The sequence below is a fragment of the Branchiostoma belcheri genome, unplaced genomic scaffold (assembly GCF_001625305.1).
Source record: "Branchiostoma belcheri isolate BF01 breed outbred unplaced genomic scaffold, Haploidv18h27 scaffold98, whole genome shotgun sequence".
In the NCBI taxonomy this organism is placed as follows: domain Eukaryota; kingdom Metazoa; phylum Chordata; class Leptocardii; order Amphioxiformes; family Branchiostomatidae; genus Branchiostoma; species Branchiostoma belcheri.
Window position 1 is genome coordinate 219,417 of NW_017804664.1, and position 18,916 is coordinate 238,332.

General features: G+C 45.5%; 2 protein-coding genes across 2 annotated transcripts in view; both read right to left on the reverse strand.

Moving 5' to 3' along the window:
* The window catches only part of LOC109461942, a 40,536-nt gene extending 31,220 nt beyond the window's left edge, over positions 1-9,316 (reverse strand). Inside the window, 6 exon segments of the mRNA XM_019758421.1 lie at positions 495-1,198; positions 4,642-5,554; positions 5,556-6,560; positions 6,597-7,420; positions 7,745-7,851; positions 8,308-9,316. Coding sequence (XP_019613980.1) covers positions 495-1,198; positions 4,642-5,554; positions 5,556-6,560; positions 6,597-7,420; positions 7,745-7,851; positions 8,308-9,110 — 4,356 coding nt within the window. The 5' untranslated portion in view covers positions 9,111-9,316.
* Positions 9,317-10,589: 1,273 nt separating this feature from the next.
* On the reverse strand, positions 10,590-16,893 carry LOC109462019 (prostaglandin G/H synthase 2-like). The gene is made up of 8 exons (XM_019758509.1): positions 16,783-16,893; positions 15,506-15,649; positions 14,974-15,296; positions 14,462-14,631; positions 13,635-13,795; positions 12,856-13,142; positions 12,393-12,537; positions 10,590-11,834 (listed from the first exon to the last, which is right to left on the reverse strand). Exons 1-8 carry the CDS (start codon positions 16,877-16,879, stop codon positions 11,047-11,049), a joined length of 2,115 nt encoding a protein of 704 aa, XP_019614068.1. The 5' UTR covers positions 16,880-16,893; the 3' UTR covers positions 10,590-11,046.
* Between the last annotated feature and the right edge of the window lie 2,023 nt (positions 16,894-18,916).

Here is an 18,916-nt window from a genome sequence, read left to right on the forward strand (position 1 = left end):
TAACACATGAATGAACCTCAGGAACATTGGTACGCATGGCGTGCTGCCAAACAACTGACACTTCTGTGATAAACACTGTTTCGCCATTCATAAGTGAACGGCATCACACAACCGTTAAGTGGCATACAACCAACACTGTACACCCACTGCTGTAATGCAACACTGTCTACTCATTCATAAACGCACAGTAGGCTGAGCGAACATGACACCTTACAGGTCAGAAGGTCATCGGTTACCACAAACACAGGAGCTTTGTTGGTACACAGGTGACAATAACAAATGGAGTGGCAGATCACTTACACCTGTATACTGCATAGCAGAGGCGAGTAGTTAGTGTCATGCCTCTAAGACATATGGCTGGTTATATCTGTGTTTACAGAAACAATGTCAGTTAACTATTTCCTTAGCATATACTATTGTGAGGTATGTTGGCAACGGACAACGGTATCCAAAACACAAGACATTGTAGGATATATGTAGGGAAAAAAACTTACCCGTCTCCTTCTGTCCGCCATGTCCTTCCTGACTTTTGCTGCGTGCAGTAAGCGATGTGTGAGGACGGTTTTCCCATGTGGATCGTCACATCGCTCCAGGGCTGTGCTGTACAGGGCTGAAGCCTTGGTCAAGTGTCTGGGCTCCTTTAAGTCTCGTCCTCTCTTAAGGTTCACGTCTCCGAGACTTTTTGTAGCCTCTACTTCCAACAGATTGTTCCTCTCCGCTATCCCTTCTACAAGACTCTTCGTGTAGCCCTCTAAGATGGAATCCATATGGCCAACGTTAGCCCATTTCTTATCCAAGTTTTGAAAAATTTCTGAAGTCCTTGCAACAGAATCAATGCTTGTGTTCTTGGTTGATCCAGCTATGGGCGTTTTCAGCCTGAGTTTCTCGGCGAGTTCGACCCTATGTTGGAGAGACTCGCCTTCCCCCGGGTCCTCACACCGGAGCAGCGCGGCCCTGTACAGGTTCAGGCCCCGCTCCAAGTTCCGCGGAGCTTCGGTCTTGTGGAGTCTTCCTTTCTCCACGTTCAAGTCTCCCAGGCTCTTCAGTACCTCCACTTCCTGCAGCCTGTCCATATCAGACATGGCGGCCAGAAGGGCGCGGCCGTACCCCGTCTCGGCCAGGTCATACCTGTTAGCCGCCACAAACCTCCGGCATTGCACGTCTGCAGGGAGAAGGGTCCCCGCAACACGCAGTATGTTGGACATGGTGATCGGGCTGGTAATGGTACAGAGAACACAAGTCACTAACGAGGTCTGAAAGCGACTTACAGTCGCCACGTAATGCGGAAGTGTTGGCGGGGGAATACCAGGTGCGGTGACGTAATTTTAAGTTTGTCTCTTTCTCGACTTACCTCCGCTACACCAGGTGCAATAAAGTGGAAAGACAAAGCACAAAAACGCCGAAGGGATAGATTATCACCTTAGTCTGTCGTCTAGTGGTCCCACTGGTGTTCAGCAAACCGTCTCTAAGGCTAGTCGGCTGTGCCGTCTGTGTTAATAACAGGAACACTGGTAAGTCCCGACGTGTGAGGGGGATGACCCATGACCCATGACCTCCTGACGTCATTGTGGATACCTGCGGCATCAGGTGTCAGCAGTAAACAAAGGTGTTATTTGTGAAGCAGCGGCTAAAAATACGCGGGACTTTCCAGCACTTTCCAACGCTGTGCTGTTGACGATTGGAAGCAAAGTCCTTCCTTTAAAACTCGACAGGCCAACCTTCGACATTATATGTAATGTTATAAATGTTAATCAGGTATCGTTGGAGACTGGAAGAAAATTTTCATCAGAACAGAATATGGACTGATGCGAGAAAAAGCTGGGGGGGGGGGGCTTGACTGAAGTAGTATTTATTTGCCATTTTGTCGGTCTCGTAACACCATGAAGATACTTACTTACTTATATATATAATAGCTTCTTCATCCCTTACGACAAGACATATAAAAGGCCGTGACTTCTTCCCTCTGGGTCTGTCCTCGGCCAACTTTCTTGCTGATCGCTAGGACAGACGCCAGGTCATCCGACACACGCAAACACTAATTAAATATTCGAAGAGGCAGTGAAAATAAGCTGTCGGAGTCTCCTGCCCCACGGCTGTTACTGATTAATTACTCTCCAAGGCAAACATTACGATATCAGGTGTACATGGAGTTATTGTACGTGTGTGTGCGGGGGGGGGGGCAAAGTAACATTTAGTTTGTTTCTTATTTCGTATAAAGAACGGACGACGAAGAGAACACATTGAGAAGTTGAGTAAAGAACTTTATTTTCCGTCAGGCTCTTTTCAATCCATCATATATTCCATCTATCTTCTGCTATCCTGTATCATTGAAACAAACTCGTTAAATAAATAAGACATATTTCATATTAATATCCAATTTGTTGTGTTGGAAATTACAGTATAAACTTACTTCATAATGACTTCTACCAACACAGATGAACTTTCAAGATAATATCTCATCTTTTAAAGCTTTCATGACAATATGTACATTCCTTTGAACATGAAGTATGTACAACACTGGAAACATCTTGTTAGAATTAGTTACTTTTTTCTCCGTCTTAAAGACAGAAAAGTCGTGCTGTTAAACAGCTGGTCAAATTAATTCTACCATCCTACAAGCAGGCCAGACAAGCTTAATTATAGGGATAACATCCCTGGAGACCCATAAATTCAATGTCACAATGCCCCCTCCCACTCAAATGTATCTTGTATGTTTTGGAAAACATTGTTCATCTTAAAAACTACGAAATGTTCAGCCATTTTCCTGTATTTCACTTGATTGATTTCACTCGAGTCGAAAAGTGAAACAGTTTTTATTTTTACAAAAGTCATTGAAAATGTAGATGTTATCCATAAAATCTAGCTTGCCTGCGGGGTTACCTAATACTAAGGTCTCTCACAGTCTGTTCTAGAACTCCGGTCTGAGACCAGAATCTTCAGGTTGAGTCTATCCTAACATCTGCACAGTTCATTCTGACTACACGTCGTTCGTACCATTACAAGAACATCAAGTCCTTAACAAAATAAATAAATTTTATGACAATCGTAACACATGATTATTATGGCTATCCAATAATTTAAGAACAATAAATATCATACATTTCATCTCTGAACAGCGACCACCAAAAAATGCACATTTCAGTTGGTCTGTAAAGCCTGAGAATTTGGAGGGGAAACTGATTGGGGAGGGGATGTGATTATTTCTGCCTAATCGCAAGTCGTGGTCATAACTCGACTCTGTCGCATTGTTTACAACTCGTCCTGTTGGCGTGAGTCCTCGGCGCTGCCCCGTTTTTTGGAAACGCCGTCGGCAGGCCGTTTTTTGGCGCCGCTCCGTTTTTTGGCGAGTCGTTTTTTGACGAGACGCCGTTTTTTGAAGAACCAGACTGGACTTCTCTCTTCTCGGAGACACCGTTTTTTGGCGCCTCCTCGTTTTTTGCTGCTGGTTTCTCGCTGGCGGGTTCTTCAGACAGGTGTGTGTCTTGGTTCGCCAAGACGCCGTTGACAGGTACGAGGTCGGCGTCGTTCTGAGACGTTTGCCTGTCTTGAGACACTGTGGCGCCTTCCTCCTTGACAAGATGTTTGTCTTGGTTCCCCAAGACGCCGTTGACAGGTACCAGGTCAGCGTCGTTGTTAGTAGTCTGCTTGTCTTGCGGAGTCTTGGCGTCTTCCTCCTGCGGCAGGCCGGTACTGGTAGAATAGTTTATCATTTCTCATAAACGACATCCCGGTTTCACAATACAAAATAGTCCGAATAAGAAAATTTTCACGTAGAAACAGTATCTAATTTGGAAGGACATGAATTTCTCCCGATTACAGAAGAAAAACATTTCTAGAGTGCAACTTTAACGAGGAAGACCGATGATCGATGGAACTTCTTTCACCCATGTAACAGTGGGTGGATCGGGTCAATTAGTGTTGTTTGAACCCCACTGTTACAGCAATGGGAGACGAACAGTTTTGATAAATGTGCTTTGTTTGCTACACCTCTTAACGAGGAGGATCATTGATTTTTTATTTTGATTTGTCAAGTCAAGTCAAAGTTTATTGCGCAACAACTGCATCGGGAAACGTATGGCAAAGGACACTTAATACCTATAAACTATTTCTACCTGCGTACTAATCTAACCTATATGATGGAATACTACAGTTCACATCGTTATGACACGGTTTGTAGCGTTCTTAGTTGTAGCGATTTTTTTTCTTATCCCCACGGAATACACTAGTCATTGCCATCATGGCAAACTGTGGGTCATAATTAATGAACTTAAACTACCAAACCCATGAAGTCAGTTAATTTACCCATTGCTTTTAAAGTAGGTATTCGTGTCTTGTTTGTGCGCTGTGCTATTTTATTTCTCCGTGTCTTCTGGCTGAATTAAATGGAATGAAAACTTAAAACTAGGTGATTTCACTCAGGTTTACTTGACATCAGTATAAGCTATACTAGGACAGTTCAGATTGAGATTTCATTATATTGAAGCACCTGGCATAACGTACATTATTCTGTTACAGAAGTCGTCCAGTACATTATTATACGTTCTTAATTTTTGGGCGCCTCTCCGTGATCACCAATGAGCTCGAGCAGACGAATCAGTCTCAGGGCATTAAGTGTCTTTGCAACATCAGGATGTTCGTCATCCTCACCATGGATACTCCGCCACATCCGCAGAGCCTGTTCTAAATATCTGGCGGCATTTCTGTGATCACCAAGAATCCCACACATGACACCCAAGTTTTGAAGTAACATTGCGATGCCAGGATGTTCAGTGTCCTCGCCATGGATTTTCCGCTTCATCTGTAGTGACTGTTCATGATAGCTGACGGCCTTTCTGTTATCACCAAGGCTCCTCCAGGCGGCACCCAAGTTGTTAAGTGACGCGGCGATGTCAGGATGTTCAGTGTCCTCACCATGGATACTCCGCCACATCTGTAGTGCCTGTTCAAAATAGCTGACGGCTTTTCTGTGATCACCAAGGTGACTCCAGGCGCCACCCAAGTTGCTAAGGGACCCGGCGATGTCAGGATGTTCAGTGTCCTCACCATAAATACTCCGCCACATCTGTAGTGCCTGTTCATGATAGCTGACGGCCTTTCTGTTATCCCCAAGGTCACTCCAGGCGTTGCCCAAGTTGTTAAGTGACTTGGCGATGTCAGGATGTTCAGTGTCCTCACCATGGATACTCCGCCTCATCTGTAGTGCCTGTTCATAATAGCTGATGGCCTTTCTGTGATCACCAAGGTCACTCCAGGCGTTACCCAAGTTGTTCAGTGACTTGGCGATGTTAGGATGTTCAGTGTCCTCACCATGGATACTCCGCCACATCTGTAGTGCCTGTTCATAATAGCTGGCGGCTTTTCTGTGATCACCAAGGTCACTCCAGGCGTTGCCCAAGTTGCTAAGTGACTTGGCGATGTCAGGATGTTCGGTGTCCTCACCATGGATACTCCGCCTCATCTGTAGTGCCTGTTCATGATAGCTGATGGCCTTTCTGTGATCACCAAGGTCACTCCAGTTGTTCAGTGACTTGGCGATGTCAGGATGTTCATTGTCCGTCACCATGGATACTCCGCCACATCTGTAGTGTCTGTTCATAATAGCTGACGGCCTTTCTGTAATCACCAAGGTGAAACCAGGCGTTACCCAAGTTGATAAGTGACGCGGCGATGTCAGGATGTTCAGTGTCCTCACCATGGATACTCCGCCACATCTGTAGTGTCTGTTCATAATAGCTGACGGCCTTTCTGTGATCACCAATGTCTCTCCAGGCACCACCCAAGAGGTTGAGTGACTTGGCGATGTCAGGATGTGCTGTTCCCTCGCCGTATTTAGCAACGGCATCCTGTAGTGCCAGTTCCATGCATGACTTCATCTTTTCGTACTCACACAGACTGCTATATACCTCTGCTTGTAACTTTGGTGAGTTGTCAAACAGAACAGGAGATTCTACTGTCGATAAAGGGATTTTGGAAAGTTGTGGAATAAAGGCCTTTAATGGCATTGCTGTGTAATGGTACCTCATCAGCTGTTTTGTATTTGAGAAGTAAAACACTTTCTTCAACTTCTCCCCCATATCTGTGCCATCAGACATGGACGATAAGGCTGACATGTTCTCCACCTGTCCACGGTTGTTCATGTATGTCCGCAGCCTCAGTTCTGCTGAGATGCTGACCAGCACCATCAAGTGATGCGCGTTTTCAATGTTGATGACTCCGTTCTTGTTCATCTTCTGAATAGTCTCCCATATTGTGGAGGGTTGTATACCACAAAGTAGTGCCCAACACGACACTGCAAGGGTCGAAAATCGATAGATTTCTTTCTTCACATCTAGCAGTCTCGATGTTAGTTCTTCGACTGAAAATGTTTGAACATTTGTTTTTTCATTCATTATGCTCCATGCCTGTACCAAAGATACCACCCTACTTTGTAGTAGCTGAGGCCACACCCCCGAATACACATTGACCAAGTCCTGGTCTCCTGTGATAAAACACACATTCCCCAATATGCTGGCGAGATGGTAGCCCTTGTTTAAAGGGAAATTTAGGTTGTCTTGAATGATCTGGTTTGAGTAACGCAGTAAGTCTTTCAATAAAACCTTCGTCATCTCCCTTGGTGTGTGAATAAGTCCAGCTGTTTCACCCCTGCCCAGTGGAGTCTTGCACGCATGCGGCATGGATCCGTCGAACGCGAACCCGCGCGGCGTTACAGAGTCGTAGAACCAGCTGTTCGGTGGGTCTGTAGAAAAATCATTGAGTGACTTGATCGCCATGGCCGGGAGGATGGTTTCTCCCAGGTTGATGACTTTGAGATGCAGATAATGAGTGAGGTTGCGGAAACATTCGACGTTACTCTCTGTTTCCTCCTCTATCAGGATGGCGAACTCCAGATCTGAGTACGGGGTTACTAACCCTGTGGCCTGTGAACCCAGGCCTATCATGGCGTACTTACAGGGAGGGGGACCCATTACCTCCATACATTCATCTACAAGGTCAGATATGAACGTTTTTCTCTGTTCAGCAATTGTTTTGAACAATGTAAAGATTGCTTCCGCTCTCTGCTTCTCCACTTCTCTTATCTCTGGATAATCGTCATCAAGACTGTAAGGATCGATCTCCTGCTCGGTTTGTTCCATCTCTTTTGCTACATGCTCTCGATCATTATTAAGTTTTGATTGGTGTTTCTCTGAGTCCCCAAAGTCCACTACTTGCTCGATCCCCAGCACGTGCTCAACAAATAACTGACTAACTTGTAGGATTGATTGTTTGATGCCTTCTCTGTCTTCTACATTTGCCCTGACCAGTGCGGCATTACGGAGTGCTGCAGCCTTGGTAAAGTCACTTCCGTCTTTCGACTTCTTTCCTCTTTCCAGGTAGACATCGCTTAACCTGCACAGGGGCTCCGCCTCTTTAATGTATTGGTCTTTTTTCGGTTCTAAGGAATCAACAATTTTATGTTATAAAGACACTTGACTACATATTTACTTATCACTAATATCTCAAGTCGCATGTATAGAAATTAGAAGTCTTCAAACTCATAGTTTTTGTGCTTTTTTTAACACTGTCGAAATTCTATTTATCTAACTTTAGTACGTTGCATATTTTATCACTGAATAAATGCATGGATATATTGTTGTGATACTTTTTCTCTGGGTCATTGTGATTAAGAAATATTAGAATTGCGATATGAATCATACTTTAACATCAAGACATCAAAACAGTGTTTTGACTTTTTTTATGTACGTACGTTTCACATGAACGGCCCTGAGTGCAGCTGCAAAGTGCTTCTCTGCCGTGTCCAGGTCTCCAGTCTGCAGGGCCCTGCAGCCCTTCTGTAACTGTTGTCTGTACACCCTGAAGCAAAGCGATCAGGTAAAACATATTAAACATTTGCTGTATAATCAAAAATAAATGACGTGGTATAGACTTATAAATAAATAATGTAGTACATCAACATTGGTAGAACAAATTTGATGCGTTCATTTTAGATTTCTTTGCGCTGCATAGGAAGGATTTACGAAGTACTTTACCGAGGTGAAGCGTTTGGATATCCTAAATATTGTAATCTTACTTTGAAAGATAGGTGGATTCGTTTTACAAAAGTCAGGAAAACTAGATTGACGTGACGTACCTGGTATTGTCAGCTATAGGGACGGTATGACCTTCAGGAATAGTCGAAGTGACTTTGGTAGGTCCAGTTGGCGGCCAGATGTTTGTGCTTTTGCCTCTCGGGAGCAACTAAAAAGTAACAATTAAAGCAACCTTAACGTTAAGAGATAACAATTGACCGTTTAACAATAGATTCACAACGAGTCTTAGCATCTGAATGAACCTGATGAAATGAGCATGTTGTCAACGGTACTAAAAGTACAAATATTATTTTGGGAAGAAAGCTACACTTACCCGTGTCCTTTATTCGCCATGTCCCTCCTTACTTTTGCTGCGTGCAGTAAGCGATGTGTGAGGACGGTTTTCCCATGTGGATCGTCACATCGCTCCAGGGCTGTGCTGTACAGGGCTGTAGCCTTGGTCAAGTGTCTGGGCTCCTTTAAGTCTCTTCCTCTCTTAAGGTTCACGTCACCGAGACTTTTAATGGACTCTACTTCCAACAAGTTGTTCTCCTCCCCTATTCCTTCTACAAGAACCTTCGTGTAGCCCTCTATGATTGAATCCATATGGCCACCGTTAGCTAGTTTCTTGTCCAAGTTTTGAAAGATTTCTGAAGTCCTTGCAACAGAACCAATGCTTGTGTTCCTGGTTGATCCAGTTATGGGCGTTTTCTGCCTGAGTTTCTCGGCGAGTTTGACCCTATGTTGGAGAGACTCGCCTTCCCCCGGGTCCTCACACCGGAGCAGCGCGGCCCTGTACAGGTTCAGGCCCCGCTCCAAGTTCCGCGGAGCTTCGGTCTTGTGGAGTCTTCCTTTCTCCACGTTCAAGTCTCCCAGGCTCTTCAGTACCTCCACTTCCTGCAGCCTGTCCATATCAGACATGGCGGCCAGAAGGGCGCGGCCGTACCCCGTCTCGGCCAGGTCATACCTGTTAGCCGCCACAAACCTCCGGCATTGCACGTCTGCAGGGAGAAGGGTCCCCGCAACACGCAGTATGTTGGACATGGTGATCGGGCTGGTAATGGTACAGAGAACACAACTCACTAACGAGGTCTGGAAACGACTCTTAGTCGCCACGTAATGCGGAAGTGTCGGCGGGGGAATACCAGGTGCGGTGACGTAATCTTAAGTCTGTCTCTAGTTTGACTTACCTCCGCTACACCGGTGCAAAAAAGTGGGAAGACAAAGCACAAAAACGCCGAAGGGATAGATTTTCGCCTTAGTCTGTCGCCCACGGTGGTCCCACTGATGTTCACTGAACCATCTCTAAGGGAAAGTCGGCCGTATTTTCCTCGTCTGTGTTAATAACAGGGACACTGGTAAGTCCCGACGTGTGAGGGGGAGTCCCCATGACCCATGACCTCCTGACGTCATTGTGAATACCTGCGGCATCAGGTGTCAGCAGGAAACAAGGTGTTATTTGTGAAGCAGCGGCTAAAAATACGCGGGACTTTCCAGCAGTTTCCAACGCTGTGCTGTTGACGATTGGAAGCAAAATCCTTCCTTTAAAACCCGAGGAAGCCGACCTTCCATATCATATGTAATGTTAGAATGTTAATCAGGAATCGTTTGAGACTGGAAGAAAATTTTCATCAGAACAGAATAAGGACTGATGCGAGAAAAAGCTGTGGGGGGGGGGGGCTTGACTTAAGTAGTATTTATTTGCCATTTTGTCGGTCTCGTAACACCGTGAAGATACTTACTTACGTAGCTTCTTCATCCCTTACGACAAGACATATTAAAGGCCGTGACTTTTCCCTTCCATCTGATCTGGGTCTGTCCTCGGCCAACTTTCTTGCTGATCGCCAGGACAGACGCCAGGTCATCCGAAACACGCAAACACTAATTAAATAAGAGGCAGTGAAAACAAGCTGTCAGAGTCTCCTGCCCCACGGCTGTTACTGATTAATTACTCTACAAGGTAAACATTACGATATCAGGTGTAAATAGAGTTATTGTACGTGTGTGTGTGGGGGGGGGCAAAGTAACATTTAGTTTTTATTCTTATTTTGTATAAGAACGGACGACGAAGAGAACACATTGAGAAGTTAAGTAAAGAACTTTATTTTCTTTCCTCTTTTCAATCCATCATACATTCCATCTATCTTCTGCTATCTCTGTATCATTGAAACAAAGTCGTTAAATAAATATGACATATTTCATATTAATATCTCATCTCTTAAAGCTTTCATGACAATATGTACATTCCATTGAACATGCATGAAGTATGTACAACACTGGAAACATCTTGTTACAATTAGTTCCTTTTTCTCCGTCTTTAAGACAGAAAAGTCGTGCTGTTAAACAGCTGGTCAAATTATTTCTAACATCCTAAAAGCAGGCCAGACAAACTTAATTATAGGGATAACATCCATGGAGACCCAAAAATTCAATGTCACAATGCCCCCCCCCCATCAAAAGTAGTTTGCATGTTTTGGAAAACATTGTTCAGCTTAAAAACTACGAAATGTTCAGCCATTTTTTCAGAAACGTCTTGATTTCACTCGAATCGAAAAGTGAAACAGTTTTTTTTTTACAAAAATCATTAAAAATGTAGATGTCATCCATAAAATTCAGCTTGCCTGCGGGGTTACCTAATACTAAGGTCTCTCACAGTCTGTTCCAGAACTCCGGTCTGAGACCAGAATCTTCAGGTTGAGTCTATCCTAACTTCTGCACAGTTCAGTCTGACTACACGTCGTTCGTACCATTACAAGGACATCAAGTCCTTAACAAAATAAATAGATTTTATGAACAGTCGTAGTAACACATGATTATTATGGCTATTCAATAATTTAAGAACAATAAATATCATACATTTCATCTCTGAACAGCGACCACCAAAAAATGCACATTTCAGATGGTCTGTAAAGCCTGAGAGTTTGGAGGGAAAACTGATTGGGGAGGGATGAGATTATTTCTGCCTAATCACAAGTCGTGGTCATAACTCGACTCTGTCGCATTGTTTACAACTCGTCCTGTTGGCGTGAGTCCTCGGCGCTGCCCCGTTTTTTGGAAACGCCGTCGGCAGGCCGTTTTTTGGCGCCGCCCCGTTTTTTGGCGAGCCGTTTTTTGACGAAGCGCCGTTTTTTGAAGAACCGGACTGGACTTCTTTCTTCTCGGAGACACCGTTTTTTGACGCCTCCTCGTTTTTTGCTGCCGGTTTCTCGCGGGCGGTTTCTTCAGACAGGTGTGTGTCTTGGTTTGACAAGACGCTGTTGACAGGTACGAGGTCAGCGTCGCTCTGAGACGTTTTCTGGTCTTGAGGAGCTGTGGCGTCTTCCTCCTTGGAAGGATGTTTGTCTTGGTTCGCCAAGACGCCGTTGACAGGTACCAGGTCAGCGTCGTTGTTAGTAGCCTCCTTGTCCTGAGGAGCCTTGGCGCCTTCCTCCTGCGGCAGGCCGGTTGGCTGGACGTCCTCCGGCACCGCGAAGGAGACGATCCCGCACGGACCCGCCATGTTCCGGCAGAACAGGTCCTTCAGCGTGGCGCTCTTCACCATGCGGAAGCCCGCCTCCCCGCCGAACGTGCTGGGCCGCCACCACTGCGGGCTGCACAGCGGGTTGGACAGCAGCCCCTTGACGGAGAACGGCCCGCCCATCTCGATGATGGTCTCGCTGGTGACGCTGCCGGGAGCAGGCTGCTCCACCATCAGCCCCACGTACAGCTCCACCGCGTCTATATCGCCGTACGCTTCCTCCAGCTGGGCAGCCATCTCCGCGTCTCCACCTGCGGACAGGGAACAGGCAGGTCAGTACAGGTAATGGGCAGGTAACGTACAGGTAATGGGCAGGAAACTTACAGGTAATGTACAGGTAACAGACAGGTGAGTACAGGTAACGGGCAGGTAAAACACAGGTAACGTACAGGTGACGTGCAACTAACGGCACAGGTGAGTACAGGTAACGGGCAGGTAACGGGCAGGTGAGTACAGGTAACGTTAAGGTAACGTACAGCTAATGGCATATATGTAGGTGAGTACATGTAACGTTCTGGTAACGAATTGGTAACGTACAGGTAACGTACAGGTAACGTACAGGTAACGTACAGGTAACGTACAGGTAACGTACAGGTAACGTACAGGTAACGTACAAGTGAGCAAAGCTGGAGTTCGTTACTAGGCTTTATGGGGATATAATTTGCAATAGAATAGCTTTGAATTCCAAATACTATTTTGTTTGGACCTCGGAACTAGAAGGTTTAGTTCTAAACTTCGATCATTCAACATGTAATATGAAAGGCCGATGTGAGAAGTGCCGGTAAGATCTGCCAGAGGGCGCTGCTCACCTGTGAGTTCCAGGAAGGTTTTGTAGGGCGGGATGCCGAAGCGCTTCCGGTACTGGTTCAGCCCCTGCATACGTAAGTTCCGCTCGTGCTTGATGGTTTCCACGGCAACCTTCAGATTGACAGGTCCGATGTTCTTTGGGCCGATCTGTGGTCAGAAATGAGAACATAAGTCACTAAAATGTTTCGGATTGGCGCATCGCAAACAACGAACCGTTTTTAATAGCGCACTAGATTTAACACTTTCTGTTTGAGCAGTTGAAAGTACGACATAGATATTTCAGGCAGATTCTCTTCAACTTAGAGATGATATCATGATTTGAAAACAGCAAAACATTTACGCACTCTAGACGTTAAAGCACCCTAATGTTTTCAATCAGTTGAAAAGAACGTAAAGCGTAGATATCTTAGGCAGATCCTCTTTAGCTCAGCTGCTATTACAATGAATACTTAAGCTTGGCCGTACCTGTCCGGCGATCTGCCTGGACATGGCGTCCACTGTGGTGCCGAATCCGTGCCTGAACACCAGGTCCGTGTTGAAGAGGTAGTCCTTCATGCCGTAGGTGGAGCCGTTGATGTGGAACTGGTCAGGCATGAGCGGGTGCCAGTGGTACAGGTGGTTGAACTCCACAAAGATGCGGTTCTGGTACTGAAACTGGTCCTTAAACAGCAGCTCGGGGTCCCAGAACAGGTCAAAGTTGTAGCCGCTCAGGTGCTGAACGTACTCGTTAATGATGATGTTGATGGTCTGACCTGGGGGCAGAGGGCAAGGGTGAAAGGTTAGGGTCAGGTGTCAAAGGTTGAGATATAAAGTATCCACGTACTCGTTAATGATGATGTTGATGGTCTCACCTGTGGTGGGGAGGAGGAGTCAAAGGTGAAGGGTTAGGTCAAAGGTTCTGGTCAAAGTTCAGAGAACATCGAAGAGCATCAAGATCAACAGGAATCTTGTCAATCTAAACCAGTACTTCAGAACTTTATAGATATTTTTTTATAGAAATATGACCCTTAAATTTCTTGTGATTGGATCTTAGGTTTTTTTCTTTAAAGGATTTTAAGATTGATGTATTATGGGTAAGGATTAGTCATTTTAGGTTCAAATTATCAGAACATTAAAGAAAATCACCAAGAACCTGGTCAATCCAATCCTATACACATACAGGAATTCCGTTTGAGTTCTCACAAGAATAGAAAGACAAGGATCTTATGATTTTCCTTGGTAAGATCTCAAGACGTGCGTCTCACCGGTAAGAATGAGCCTGGCGGTCTGGAAGAGCCTCTCGTCGTCCCAGTCGGGGTGCAGCTCCTTCATGACGTCACACACGCGGTTGTGCTCGCGAAGCCAGACGGTGGAGAACACGAACAGACCCGGCAGCAGCCCGAAAAACTCGTGCCCGATCGCGAACCTGCAGGGGGACAAAAACACGGAAAAATCATGAGGATGAGATACCTTTATTGTACATTCATGCCACGACGGGCTAGGTACAGGTCAAGACTTAGCAGCAGCCCGAAAAACTCGTGCCCGATCGTGAACCTGCAGGCGGAAGAATTAATGAATCATTAATGAATCTCTATTCAACTTGCAGACTTTTCTTTATATATTCCAACATTTCCCAAGAAGAAGTGGATTTCACAAGGGCACACGATCCGTGGCATGTCAGGACTCGAACCCGGGACCTCTTGGTTCAGAGTCGAGCACTCTGCCGCTACGCCACACGACCCCGTTTTTACTCTAAACATATTCTACCAACACTGTTTGTTTACTGCTTGTTTTGCACTCACAAAATAAATGAAATATAACAATTGAAGTTAAGTAGACATGCATGGGGGGGGGGGGGGGCAAAACCTGGTGGTTTATCTTGGGCCCTTCCCAATACTATAGGATTAAAAATTTCCATTGATACTGAATGAAACAATATTTAAACGAAGAAGAAAAAAAAAACAGGAAATAAACAGAAACATTTCGAAGAACAAATGGAACAATACAAATCATCTATCTGAACAAATAAAGAAGGATCAAACTAATTAATCCACTTGAACACGGACGAACTTCCATGATAAAACAAACCTACCGTTTCTGCTCGGGCACGTATGGCGGGTAGATCATGTGTACCGGTGCGTCGGCCAGACTAGGCGGGTACACCTCGCCGCCAACCCGCTGGAACTTCAGCTTCCCGTCGGTGAAAGACCGGAGCTGGTGCTGCCGCTCCACGTTCTCTCCGTAAATATGGCTCAGGTCAACCTGCGGAGGGGGGAGGGGGGCGTTAGCGTTTCTACATCACCGGACTGTGGCTTATCAAGCTTACTGGTGTAATTAAGGACGAAAATTTAAAAGAGCCAAGATCTACGAGTGTAAAACAACTGTATGAAAAAGGGTCACAAAATGCTTGGTCAATGGAGAAAGAGAGAGAGAGAGAGAGAGAGAGAGACAGACAGAGAGAGAGAAACTTTTGAAAGAAAGATAGAAATTATTACTATAGTTGGCCTGAAAAAAGCAATTCGAAATGTGAGAAGATTAGGGATGGCAGCGCAACTTGAAGAAGAAGAGAAGGAAGGAAAGAAGTCAGGAAGGAGAAGAACCTACCCCGTGGTCGCCCCATGTGCGTCCCGCTCCCTTCTTGAAATCCGTCTTGAAGAACTGGTGAGTAAAGTGCTGCGCCATGAAGTTGAAGAGGACGTTTGTTCTGCGCTTGTCGGGGATGAACTCTCTCCGCGCCAGGAAGGTCTGCGCGATGTACTCGGGGGAGGGGAGGTCCTTCCGTCCGGCGGTGCCCATGGGGGTGGGGCAGCCCGGGGGGACGGGGGGCAGCGCCCGGGTGTAGTAGGAACGGTCCGCGTAGGTGTCCCAGCTGGTGTAGTCGTGCCCTGTGTGGTACAGGGGAGGGCTGTCGACTGTGGAGGACCGGACTGCGGAGGTGAACAAACAAACAAACACGTCAGTAAACATGTAAACAAGCATGTAAACAGTGAGTAAACATGTCAACAAACAAATATGTGATGGAAACATTAAACTTTACAGCAGGCTAAAAAAGCCATTTTCGTTTAAAACAAATAAATACTAGTATATTTGCGTCTGAGAGTTGCAGTTTTCACCCCACCGCTAGAGGTCGCCTTACTTTTGTAAACGGCCCTCATGATGAAGTTGCTGAGGAAGGGAACCTTGTTGATGACGTCCCAGAGCCACTTGTAGTTGGTCAGCAGGTGGTGAGTCGTCTTCTTACTGGGCTTCAGCGCGACTTTCACGGCAGTCCAGAACTCCGCTGGAACGAAAAATGCAGTAACGTTAGTGTTGTAATAATGATTACAGCCGCTAGGCGTCGTTACTGATCCATGCTAGCTTCAGCGCGACTTTCACGGCAGTCCAGAACTCCGCTGGGAGGAAAAATGCAGAAACGTTAGTGTTGTACTTATCATTACAGACGCTAGGCGTCGCTACTGATCCATGTTAGCTTCAGAACAACTTTTACAGCAGTCCAGAACTCCGCTGGGAGGAAAAAATGCAGAAACGTTAGTGTTGTACTTATCATTACAGCCGCTAGGTGTCGTTACTGATCCATGTTAGCTTCACTGCGACTTTGATGGACGTGCAGAACGGGAGAAGTGGAAACTGTTATTGTTGCACTAAGTATTACCGGCGCTAGATGTCACTACCGATCCACGTTTGCGCTACTCCAGTCCAGTTCGTAAACTGTCTTGTTGTTTTGTTTTGTGGGGAATTTAGTCACAAACTCCTGACCAGAAAAATCCTAACGTCAACAAACGACAGGTGAGTTTACCTGTCCTGCTCACCTGGCGTGGTTCCAGGTGCCACAGGTTACCTGTGGACCAGAAGTTCCGCCTGTATTTACACCTGAGGTAAGGTGTTTACCTTCGCGTGGTGGTTCAGGTAACGGTCACGGTAGCGACACTGATACCTGTTAAACCTCTTATAAAAATTCCTGAGGGTCGGATTGGGATTCTAGAAATACCGTAAACACAACAAGTAGACCGGAAACCCCCCGCATGTGCTCCGTAAGCTGAAAATCTTTCCTCTTAAAATTCTGCCGGTATCTTGAATTTCACAGTCCGGATGTTCTTACAGAAAAACTGTTAGCCATGGTATTACTATTTAAAGCGAACTAGTATGGCTTTCAAACATTTTGATTTGATTTGATTTTATATAGACAATACTCATTTTGTTGTGTTAAGTGCCTTTCCAAAGGGCACAAGATCGGTGGCATGTCAGGACTCAAACCCGGGACCTCTTGGTTCCGAGTCGAGCACTCTGCCGTTGCGCCACACGACCGCACACATGTTTAGAAAACAGAAGTCTTTGTGGCGTTTCTATTGCTCAATACTGAAGCTACTTTGTACAAAACTTTGTTGAGTTGAAGAAGTTGAGGTTTTTACTCACGTATGTCGCAGTTCTGTCCGTAGTATCCGGTCCGGGTGCAGTCACAGGTGTAGGAGTCGCCTTCTCTCATGCACACGCCCATGTTTTGGCACGGCATAGAGCAGCAAGGGTTTTCTGTCGGGTAGAAACATGGACATGTTGGGATCTGCTGATTTTAAACTCCAAAGGCCTCCAAACACCCATCCCTAAGCAGACTCAAACCTCTAATCCTTCCCCATACATACTGAAATGTTCTGGCACGCCAAAAAGCACCTACTGATTCTTACTAAGGAGAAAACATAGTCTCATCATCTCAATAGTTAGTCTGGAGTCCAGCCTTGTTAGCTTTGGTCCGCTCCCCAAGATCCGCTACCTGGGCAGCGGACCAAAGCTAACCAGGCTGGACTCCAGGCTACTTACTAAACTAAAACGCCAGTCCAGACCCAAGCCCCTATTGAAATAATTATCCCTCATACAGACATCTTGTTTCTGGCACGGCAAAGCGCCTTGAGCAAAAGGGTCGTTTCACAAGATAAGAACATACACAGGTCAGCACACACCTGCATGTAGTTACCGCTTATCAATGCTCACAGGAATGTGTCAAGATCGTGTATCTAAAGTACGACATTATACGTCCTGGCGAAACTTCAAAACAATATCTCAAACTCAAAAACAACCTCTCTCTCTCTATCTATCAGTCAATCTGAAAAGACTCATAGTGACCAACTGCTTAAAACAAACAGGATGGCTCATTCCTAGTAACAAGACAAATCAGATTTGAGCTTTAAGTCACCTTACAAAAATAAATGTCCAAAGTCATTAAAAAACAATAGACCCTAGACAAGAACAAGCATATTTCGTAGTTCTTAATTCAGAATCTGTAACGACTGTACGTAGATATAAAAAGAAGAACATTGAAATGTGTTAAAGACATCCAATGCGATTTCAGCCAAGGGCCCTTCCAGTAACCATTTTCTGTCCGAATTTTGTGTATTTTTGCTCCATGAGGGTCAATATACGCCCTTATTTTAATTCACTATCTAGATAAATGACTAGAATATTGACTTGAAAAAACTGGTTTCCAAGCCCTAAAACTGCACTAGATGCCTTCAAATGACTGTCCGAATGTGACTTGTGTTCAGCCTTGTTTAATTCAAATGCTAATAACGAGAACCACGCGTAACCCCCTCGCGACCCTTGCGCAATCTGTCCTCTCCACGCGTAACCCCCTCGCGACCCTTGCGCAATCTGTCCTCTCCACTCAAGAGCTTTTCGCAATATTTGAATCCGCCATGACGAAAATAGAAGTGGTGGACAAACAGGGATGACATTTCCGACATTTGCTCAACCCTGCTGAATTTTCATGGACTCTCCACGTCCTTTTCAGTTTTTCCTGACTTTGTTTGTCTCCCACAAACACGTTTCTCACATCGGCAAACTTTTCTCGCAGGGAAACAGACACAAACATCACTTGACATTCATGTCAAACACTTGGCAGCGGCGCTGGTCTTACTCAGCTGTTAGCCTCTACCAGGCTTCGGGAGGCGGCTGGAAAGAGTAGAAATCGGCCAAATAGAGAGATAACATGCCAGGAGAGTTGGTCCGCTGGAGAGTACAGTTTGGCGCTTAAACTGTTCTCTCTTCGACCAAACTCCCCTGGCATGTCATCTCTCTATTTGCCCGATTTCTACTCTTTCCAACCGCCTCCCGAAGCCTGGTAGAGGCTACTCAGCTGCCGCGCGGAGTCAAAATAACACAATTCTGTCAGTGGCAATTTTCTGACTAATTACACCAAACCACAGGAGGAATTTATCTTTCTATCAGACGCTGTACCCTAGGTTGTTGGACGGGTGAGGTTTAGATCAGAGCGGTTCGCATTGTTTCTGTTAAACCGCGGTTTTATCGGTCTCGCTATCTCACATGCCCGGAGCTACACCCGTGGTTACCTAGGTAACGCCTGACGTTTTCTCCTTACAGAACTAACCTTTCTTTAAATAGCACGGGGAAGAAGACGTCAAGACAGTTTTCTTAAAGGCATTCAATGCGAGCTCAGAGAAGCAAAACTGAAAATATTCTGAATAAGGCAATCTTTATGATACTGACACATACTGTCCCACATTAGCACATTTCAATCAGAATTTCATACTTCGGGTAT